Source organism: Bos indicus, chromosome 21 (assembly GCF_029378745.1).
Source record: "Bos indicus isolate NIAB-ARS_2022 breed Sahiwal x Tharparkar chromosome 21, NIAB-ARS_B.indTharparkar_mat_pri_1.0, whole genome shotgun sequence".
Lineage (NCBI taxonomy): Eukaryota > Metazoa > Chordata > Mammalia > Artiodactyla > Bovidae > Bos > Bos indicus.
The window spans coordinates 34,788,407-34,798,628 of NC_091780.1; the positions used below are offsets into that span (position 1 = coordinate 34,788,407).

At 44.4% G+C, this 10,222-nt stretch overlaps 1 protein-coding gene across 5 annotated transcripts in view; it reads right to left on the reverse strand.

Annotated features, from left to right (window-relative positions):
* PML (PML nuclear body scaffold) overlaps positions 1-8,585 on the reverse strand; it is a 57,151-nt gene extending 48,566 nt beyond the window's left edge. For 2 of the 5 annotated variants that reach the window (XM_019983724.2, XM_019983720.2), the window contains exons 1-2: positions 8,347-8,582; positions 5,657-6,123 (exon numbers count right to left, since the gene is read on the reverse strand). In XM_019983724.2, coding sequence (XP_019839283.2) covers positions 5,657-6,123; positions 8,347-8,481 — 602 coding nt within the window. In that variant the 5' untranslated portion in view covers positions 8,482-8,582. Of the gene's footprint in view, positions 1-5,656; positions 6,124-8,346 lie in introns of all 5 variants that reach the window. The other 3 variants (XM_019983721.2, XM_019983722.2, XM_019983725.2) reach the window with 3 other exon arrangements.
* Between the last annotated feature and the right edge of the window lie 1,637 nt (positions 8,586-10,222).

Sequence of the window (10,222 nt, forward strand, 5' to 3'; positions counted from 1 at the left end):
AGAATCACTGCAGATGGTGATTGCGGCCATGAAATTAAAAGATGCTTACTCCTTGGAAGGAAAGTTATGACCAACCTAGACAGCATTTTCAAAAGCAGAGACATTACTTTGCCAACAAAGGTTCGTCTAGTCAAGGCTATGGTTTTTCCAGTGGTCATGTATGGATGTGAGAGTTGGACTATAAAGAAAGCTGAGCACCGAAGAATTGATGCTTTTGAACTGTGGTGTTGGGGAAGACTCTTGAGAGTCCCTTGGACTGCAAGGAGATCCAACCAGTCCATCCTGAAAGATCAGTCCTGGGTGTTCTTTGGAAGGACTGATGTTGAAGCTCAAACTCCAATACTTTGGCCACCTGATGGGAAGAGCTTACTCATTGGAAAAGACCCTGATGCTGGGAAAGATTGAAGGCAAGAGAAGGGGACCACAGAGGATGAGATGGTTGGATAGCATGGTCGACTTGATGGACATGGGTTTGGGTGGACTCCGGGAGTTGGTGATGGACAGGGAGGCCTGGCGTGCTGAGGTTCATGGGGTCGCAAAGAGTCGGACATGACTGAGCAACTGAACTGAACTAAACTGAATCTACTCTTGACGGTTCAGTAGGAAAAGAATCTGCCTGCAATGCAGGAGACCTGGATTCGACCCCTGGGTTGGGAAGATCCCCTGGAGAAGGGAATGTCAACCTGGTATTCTTGCCTGGAGAATTCCAATGACAGAGGAGTCTGGGGGTCTACAGTCCATAACGTCGCAAAGAATCAGACACAACTGAGCAACGAACAACACATACACACGCACTCTTGATGGTGAGAGAGAGAGATACACATACACACATATGTTCTAATATGTTTGTTAAAAATTTAAACAAGAGTAGAAAGAGGAGATATAGATACATCTCTACAAAGAATACACGTTAAAAAAAAAATCCGAGGAATATGCTAGTGAAAGGAATATGGTAGGCACCAAAGAAAACCTCAACACAGTCATAGATACAACTCTTAAATACTAGTAGACCATATTGTAGAAATTAACATCAAATGTTTAAATCAAACAGCACAAGCCACTTGAAAATTTTAGACAACCTTCTGCCCCAAACTCTTCTATCAAAGAGAAAATGTTTAAAAAGAGAAAAGACTGAAATTAGAGATATTTGAGAAATGATTGACTATGATTACACTACTTGTCAAAGGTATGGAAGGCAGGCCACGTTTTACTCAGAGAAGAATGCAGTAAACAATGAGGACAGCAAGTAAATGAATTAGATGTTCCGTCGAATTAGATGAATAATGGGAGAAGAGTACAACAAAGAAAATAATGAGGCTAAACATACAATGATTAATTAGAAAAAAGGAACACATTAATATTAGCAAGCAATAAAAAGACCAAAAAAAAGCTGGTGCTTTGAAAAGATCACTAAAATAAGCACAAATATACAACATTAGGAGGCTTCCCTGGTGGCTCCGGCCTGCAGTGCAGGAGACTTGGGTTTGATCCCTGGGTCAGGAAGATCCCCAGGAGAAGGGAATGGCAATCCACTCCAGTATTCTTGCCTAGAGAATCTCCTGGACAGAGGAGTCTGGTGGGCTACAGTCCATAGGATTGCAAAGAGTCGGATGTGACTAACACTTTAACATTCATACAACATTAGAAATAAGAAAGGGGACACAATTACAGGTATAGAGGAGATATTTAAATTGTAAGATAACTCAAGATGAATCAGAAAACATCCCAGAAAATCTGATTCGTGACCTTCCACAAAAAGGGAAAAAAATCTACTCTCCAAAAGAGGCACTTGTCTCAGATAGCTTTTCAAGAAACTTCTACAAGCTTGGATGGCTTATGTCCTTTATTCTACAACAGAGAAATTACAAGAATAGTATTTTAACATTTATTGAGTATTTAATACGTGCCAGGCACTATACTAAGCAATTTATATATATCATGTTCAAAAAAGCTTACAAACTCATTGAAAGAGATTAGTATCAAATGGATATAAAAACTTGACAAGGAAATCATACATATGCATAAAATTGATCACATTTATAAATATAGATAATAGTCTAGATAAAATAGTACTAAATGGAATCGAGGTAGAAATTAATATAATAGTATGTCATGACCAAATAGAGTTTTTCCTCCTGGGAATTAAAATAATGGTGCAACATAAAGAAACCTAGTGATATCATTCATTATACTAAACAGTGAAAGGACACCTTCAGAGTCCAAAGAACACCCATCCCCGAGTTAAGACAACAGCAGCAACAAAACTCTTAGTAAACTAGAAGCACAAGGCAACTTTCTTAATGTGATTTTTAAAAGTCACCTAAGGAAATCAACAATAAACAACATACCAAAGAAGAAAACATAAGAAACTTTTTCATGAAAGATAGGTACAAAGCAAAGTTGCCTTTTCTAACCACTTCACAGTTGCCCTGGCAGTTCTGGCCAATTCAGTGAAACAAAGCTACAAAAAGGTAATATGTATAAATAATATGTATAAATACTGGAAAGAAAAAAGTTTTTATTATTTCTAGGTGATATGACTATTCACCTAGAAAATCTAAAAAAAATCAACGGAAAAACTTACAAGAATAAAAGAGCCCAATAGGATGGCTAGATATAGCGTGTGTGTGTGTGTGTGTGTGTGTGTGTGTTAGCCGCTCAGTTGTGTCCAACTCTTGGTGACCCCATGGACTGCAGCTGGCTAGGCTCCTCTGTCCATGGGATTTTCCAGGCAAGAATACTGGAGTGGGTTGCCATTTCCTTCTCCAATAGATATATACGCTTACATATTAGTGAATGTTAATGATAATCAGATAAAAACTATAATGGAAAAGATTCCATTCATAATATTATTACATATTGTCTCATAGGCAGTACGTGTTCAGTCGTGACCAACTCTTTGAAACCTCATAGACTGTAGCTTACCACACTCTTTCCGTCTATGGGATCTCCCAGACAAGAATAATGGAGTGGGTTGCCATTTCCAGGAGATCTTCCTGACCCAGGGATCTAACCCATGTCTCCTGAGTCTCCTACACTGCAGGCAGATTCTTTACTGCTGAGCCACCAGGGACCTTCACTACATATTGTAAATTTAACTATAATTTAAAAGTTCAAGATATTTGTGAAAGCGTTAAAAGTTCACACAGGTATGCTATCTTTTTGCTAAAAAAGGAAAAAATAAGTCCTATAAGATTATATACTTATATCTGTGTATATATTCATAAACTCTGGAAACTTTTAAAGCTGGTGAAAGTGAAAGTCACTTAATCATGACTGACTCTTTGTGACCCCCATGAACTATGCAGTCCATGGAATTTTCTTTCAAACCCAAAAGATGTAACCAGAGATGAGGTCAATTCATCCAAGATTTAATTCCATCTCAATCAAAATCCCAAAGAATATGTGAATTCTGAAGCTGCCTGAAGTGTAAGAGCAAAAGAAGCTGCACACATTGTAAAAGCAAAATTATTTCTGAAGAGTGGGAATTCACCCTACCAAATATAAAGCTGCTAAGTCACTTCAGTCGTGTCCGACTCCGTGCGACCCCATGGACTGCAGCCTACCAGGCTCCTCCGTCCATGGGATTTTCCAGGCAAGAGTACTGGAGTGGGTTGCCATTGCCTTCTCCTAAATATAAAGCTACTGAATTCCTTAGAGCAGTAAGGATTAGCATAGGAGTTGGTTCTCCACTCTGTTGGTGCAGAACAGAGATTTACAAACATATTCATGACTACACGGACACGTAGTACAAGATTAAAAGGGCATTTCAGATCAAAGCCAACAGCAGATTATTTATAAGCTAGAGGGATATATTGTACAACATGGGGCATATAGCCAATGTTTTATAATAACTATAAGTGAAGTATAACCTTTAAAATTGTGAATCACTATCCGGTACACCTGTAACTTATAGAATATTGTACATCAACTATGCTTCAATTTTTAAAAAATGGGAAAAATCAAACAAAAGGAGTGGATTATTCAATGAAAGTTGTTGAGAGAAGTGGCTTTCTATCTGGAGAGAAATACGAAGCGAGTGTTCCTATCTCACATCACACACAAAGATTTGTGATTAAATTAAAGATTTAACAATAAAAATAAACTATTAAAATAGAGTATAAGTAAATATTTTCAATATTGGCATAGGCAAAATCTTTTCTAGGATGACCAAAGCCAGATACCATAAAGGAAGAGATTAATGGATTAGACTATATAGAACTAAAAACTTGAACACAACACCTCATATTAAATGAATGACAAAGGTCAACACAGGAAAAATGTCTGCACTATAACAAGCTCTTATAATTAAAGAGTAATTCCTAAAAGTAAACAAATAAACAAGCAAAGGACCTCAGTAAGCAATTCACAAATGAAGAAGCTAATGACTAATAAACACATGAAAAGCCACTAGACAACCTCAATAATAAATAAAGAAATCCAAACTCAAACAATAATATCAGCCCTTGTGGAATCTGGTAGTACAGGTGGTAAACCTCCTAGCAGGAAGCAAACAAGTTATAGTTTAGCAGAAATGGAGCTCTGTCTGAGTGTGCCCTTTATAGGCAAGGAATGCCTTCACTTTGTAAGCTGATCCCCAAGAATCTTATACAGCCATCTATTGTAGGTGGGTGAGAGGAGAGCGTTAAAAGTTCACACAGGTATGCTATCTTTTTGCTAAAAAAGGGAAAAATAAGTCCCATAAGACTATATACTTATATCTGTGTGTATATTCATAAACTCTGGAAAGTTTTAAAGCTGGTGAAAGTGAAAGTCGCTCAGTCATGACTGATTCTTTGTGACCCCATGGACTATGCAGTCCATGGAATTCTCTAAGCCAGAATATTAGAGTGGGTAGCCTTTCCCTTCTCCAGGGGATCTTCCCAATCCAGGGACCCAGGTTTCCCACATTGCAGGCGGATTCTTTACCAGCTGAGCCACAAGGGAAGCTCTTTAAAGCTGGTAACAATGGTTAACCTTGGATTGGGAAGGGAGAAGGGATGGGTATTAGGCAGATGTGGGACAAAATGGAATGGAGATTTTGTTCTCTCTATAAATTTTGTTAGCAATTTTTTGAACTGTATTAATGTATTTTATCTGTCTAAAAAAAACCTGAATTTAAATTCCTGTGCTGCTTGGTAAAAATAATTAAAATGGGACTTGACTTTCTTCATACAGATCCTCCCAGGAAGCTCGGGAGTGCTTTTGAGCCAGGAACTAACTACCCACATCTCATTCTACAATCTAGCTACAGGGAGACTGAGTGGCAGTGCTTATGGAAAATTCCCCTCTTTAAGAGTTTTTAAAGGGCAGTTTGGTAACATGTATCGAAATGTAAAACTTTCATGTCCCTTCACCGAGTCACGGTGTTTTTAAAAATTTATCCTGAAGAAATGACTGGATATGGGTGAAAAGATGATTCTGCAGCATTATTTTCTCGTGAGGGAAAATTAACTATTACTATCCATCCATTCGCACGGGAGAGTGTAAACTGTGGTCATCGCTACTGATGCTGCTGGTGTGTGGACCACATTGTGAGTTGCAAGACCTCAGAAGCTCCTTGACCCACACCCCAGCTGAGGCTCTGGATCTCTCCTCCCGGCACCCTCTACCTGGCTCTTAGATGCACAACCCCACCCTCGGCCGGCCTGCTCACCTGGTCAGCATAGGGCTGCGGTGGTTGGGGTTGGAGCAGAAGATGATGTTGGACTTGCGGGTGCCGTCCAGAAACTCCCGCACCGACTGGCTGCGGAGCTCCGCCAGCGGCCGGGCCTCGTGCTTGAGGAACCACTGGTGCGCCTCGAAGCACTTGGTGCAGATGAGCTGCTCGCACTCGAAGCACCAGTAGTGGGCCGGCTCTTTGCAGCGGGTGCAAAATGCCTGCTCGCGTGCGATCTGCTGGTACACCGACAGCCGCCGCTGCAGGCTCTCGAAGAAGACGTTGTCCAGGGCCTGGGTGCCGGCACCTGAGGGCCAGGGAGCCCGGCAGACGGGGCACTGCATGCTGGACTCCTCCAGGCATCCTGAGCACAGCGTGTGCAGACAAGGCAGCAGCTTGGGGCACTTAGCTTCTGCCCGGCAGCCCTGGCAGCGCAAGAACTGGAACTCTTCCTCCGTGGCTTGCTGGGGAATCAGAGAGGGAGGTGAGACGTGAAGTCCCAGGAGTCCCCACCCAACCGGACACCCACCCTGTGGCTGCACGCTGAGAGTGGCACTTCCTGTTTCATACCAGGCTGTCGTTGGATGACACAAAAACCCAGGCTTATCAGTATGCCCATCCTCCACTGACTTAGGCCTTCCCAGGCTCACCCCATGATTTACTGAGCATTTGCTTCTCATAAGACACAGTACCAGGCCCCAAGATACACGGATGTGTAGCAGCAGTTCCCAACCCTTTGGGGACCAGGTTACTGTTTCTTGAAAGACAGTTTTTCTGCAGGTGGGGTGATGTAGGGATGATTTAAATGCATTACATTTATTGTGCACTTTATTTCCGTTTCCACTGTGATAATTCGGTAGTGCAAGTGATGAGAGTGGCTGTAAATACAGATGAAGTTTTGCTCTCTTGCTGGCTGCTTGCCACTGTGAGCCCAGTTCCTAATAGGCCAGGACAAGTGCCAGTCCGTGGCCTGGAACTTGGGGACCCCTGATTCCAGGACAAACCCCTGCCTTCAAGGGACTTTAAAAAAGGAGATTCATTAAATGTGTGTCATATAACCTCACATAAAATGCTTACTGCACTTTGATGGTTCCTCAGAAACTTAAACATAGAACTACCATAGGATCCAGCAATTCTACACCTAGCTATACACCCCAAAGAACAGAAAACAAGGATCCAGATGCTTGTACATCCATTATTCTGTACACAGCATTACTCACAGTAGCCGAAGGGTGGAAACAACTCAAGTGTCCATCAACAGATGAATGGATAAACAAAATGTAGTTTATACATACAATGGAATGTTATTTAGCCTTAAAAAGGACATTCTGATACATGCTACAACATGAAAATACCTTGAAGACATCATGTTAAGTAAAACAGCCAAACACAGAGACGAATACTGTAGCATTCCACTTATATAAAATATCTAGACTAGGCAAATTCAGAGACAGAAAGTAGATTAGAGGTTACCAGCAACTAAGGGGAAGAGCGAGAAGGCAACGGCACCCCACTCCAGTACTCTAGCCTGGAAAATCCCATGGAAGGAGGAGCCTGGTAGGCTGCAGTCCATGGGGCCGCTAGGAGTAGGACACGACTGAGCGACTTCACTTTCACTTTTCTCTTTCATGCATTGGAGAAGGAAATGGCAACCCACTCTAGTATTCTTGTCTGGAGAATCCCAGGGATGGGGGAGCCTTGTGGGCTGCCGTCTATGGAGTCACACAGAGTCGGACACGACTGAAGCGACTTAGCAGCAGCAGCAGGGGGAAGAGGAGAATGCGGAGCTTAAAGGGTACAGATTTTGTTTCAATGAAAAAATTCTGAAAACAGACTGTGGTGATGGTTACAAACATTGTGGAATGCATTTAATGCCACTGAATTGTACACCTAGAAACAGATAAAACATACATAACATAATACAGTACCTGGCACGTGAGAAATACTCAAACATGTTAACTAGTATTGTAAATATTATTTCTAGGTGTTATAACGCAACTAATAAAAGTTAATGCAATATGGTATTATTTGTGCTTTCATGAAGGACAGTAAAAAGGGCCTGGAAGAAAACAGAGCAAGTGATCTAAGCATTTCCTTTGGGGGTGGGGAGTTTGTGCAGGAAAAGACCAGTAAACCTCTAAAAACCCCTCCGGATGGGGGTTAAGGGAGCACGGTGCTCCAGGAAGAGGATCCAAGAAGCTTCCTAGAGGAGAAACCACAGGAACCCTGAGCCTTAGCCAAAACACCTCTCTCCCACTTTGTGATCTGGGAACAAGGGTTCTGGCTTTTCCACACCTGGCGCCATGTCCGGGGTTGCCAGGAGGGTTCGATAAGACTACTACCTCCATTTTCCTTAACAGGTGGTCCTTCATCTGAGGTAGGGGATAAGAGGCACGTCACCAGCTTGGACGGAAGAGTCTGTTACGCAGTGCCACTCACTCTCAGGATCACCCTGCAGCTCGTGGAGAATCGCAACCCAGAGAGACCTCTCCCCTCAAACTCATGCTCGTCCCCTTTTCTACTTTCCACGACCCCTAACCCAGCCGAAAAGGTCAGGACCCTCGCACCTGGTCTCCCTTCTTTGCGTCATTTTTCAAGGTACTTGGTCAAGTTCCCCAGTCCCCCCATTCCACCGACCATACCTAATTAACAAAGCCCGAACCCCATCTCCCCAAACGCAGTAGTACCTCTGTGGGGCTGTCGCTGTGGCTGGACTGGTGGCCTTCGGAGAGTGACTCCGGGGGAGGCATGCTGGGGGAATGGGGCAGTGCGGGGTCCTGCTGGGGCCCCGGAGATCCAGCAGGTTCCGGATCCTGCTGCATGGAATCCAGCGCAGTTTCGATTCTGTTTCGCTCTTCGAGAGCGGAGAAACTGAACCGGAGGCAGGCGCCAGAACACTGAGCTCCCGGGGCAGCCCTAAAGAGGAGGTGCCAGCTCAGGGCCCGCCTCCCAGAGGAAGTGAGACACTAGCTACCGGCGGTTCTAGGGTCGGAGAGGCTGGCCCAGGGTCCTGAAGACACGCCCAGAGCGGTGAGGAGGGAGAAAAGAGCAGTCACACGCAGGACAGTGGCAGAACTGATGTTTGTGCAGGATGGAGGCCGTCCCTGCCCTCGGCTTGGAATCTTTCATTCAGCTCACACTGGCACAGCTTCGTGCCAGCCCTCAGCTGGGAGCAAAAGCCACACAGCCGGGCCACGCGTGGCTCCTACTTTGGAAAAAAAGTGAAAGTGTTAGTCTTCTGCCGTTAGTCTTCTAGTTGTGTCCAACTCTTTGGGACCCCATGGACTGTCGTCTTCTAGGCTCCTCTGTCCATGGGATTCTCCAGGCAAGAATACTGGCGTGGGTAGCCATTCCCTTCTAAAGGGGATCTTCCCTGCCCAGGGATGGAACCCAGGTCTCCTGCACTGCAGGCAGATTCTTTACTGTCTCAACCACCCCAGATCTAATGGAGGAGCAGGCCCCCAAAGGGAGTTTTTCACAGTGTTGAGACTGGCTGGACAGGAGATCACTCAGCTGGGATTTGAAGTGATGGTTGGAATTTGCCAGGGATTCAGAGGCTGGGGATGGGTAGGTGACACTTTAAGCCGAGAGAACAGCATATGCAAAGCTATGGAGATTTGAAACAGAAGGTGTTTCGAAACTAGTTTTGAAAAGAGCAACCCGTTTTGGTTATTTTCAGATTCAAGAGGGGACCCATGCATGATGTCAGACCAAGATGGGCTGGGCAAGATGATACTAAGGAGATGGACCAGGGCTTTGGACAACAGAGAGTTGGTGAAGGGTTTGAAAACAAGGAACCATGTCCATTGTGTATATTGGGACAGTCTCTCTGACAACCTAGAGCCAGGTGGTCTGGGACAGTGGCTGTGGGATGAGAGGAGGGACCTGAGTCAGACACTGGGAGGACTCTGAGTGGAGATGAGGGTATCAGGATGATGCCTAGTGTGACAGCTGGAAGGGCTGGTGGATCTGAGGCAGTAGGGAATGGGGAGAGCTGGTGGGCAGGTATGAGAAAAGTGAGGAAACAGCAAGTTAGCAATGGGTCAAAGGAGAAGCCCCAGCTCTCAGCTGGTGAGGGGAGAAGGTACAGCTCCAGGTGGCATCACTGGGCCAGTGCTCCTGTCTTCAAACCTCAGTGCATTCCAATCATTGTGATGACTTCCACGGACCCATTTTGTGTTCAGTTCCAGCTTGGGACAGATTAGAAGGGCGGTGACAGGACCTTGCGCTTGTAAAACTTTAATAGTTGGGGGTGGGGTGAACTTATAGTTCAGGGTGGGGGTGGGAGGATAGGGGAGAACTAACTTCCTAGGGACAGTGCAAAAACCTCAAGAGCCTACTGCATGCACCTTGCTGCTTGGTTAGTGCCCCCAGGGCTTTAGAACCAGGCTATGAAGCTAGGAAAAGCCAAAGATGGTAAGCAGCCATTTGCAGAAGGGACCTGGAAGTGGACAATGGCCGAGGGGCCTTTGGAGGCAGGACTGGCATGTGTGGAACAATAAAAGCTTTATTAATTTCTTTGCCCACTTTGGAACACAGCCTGCCTTGTAGGAAATTAATATT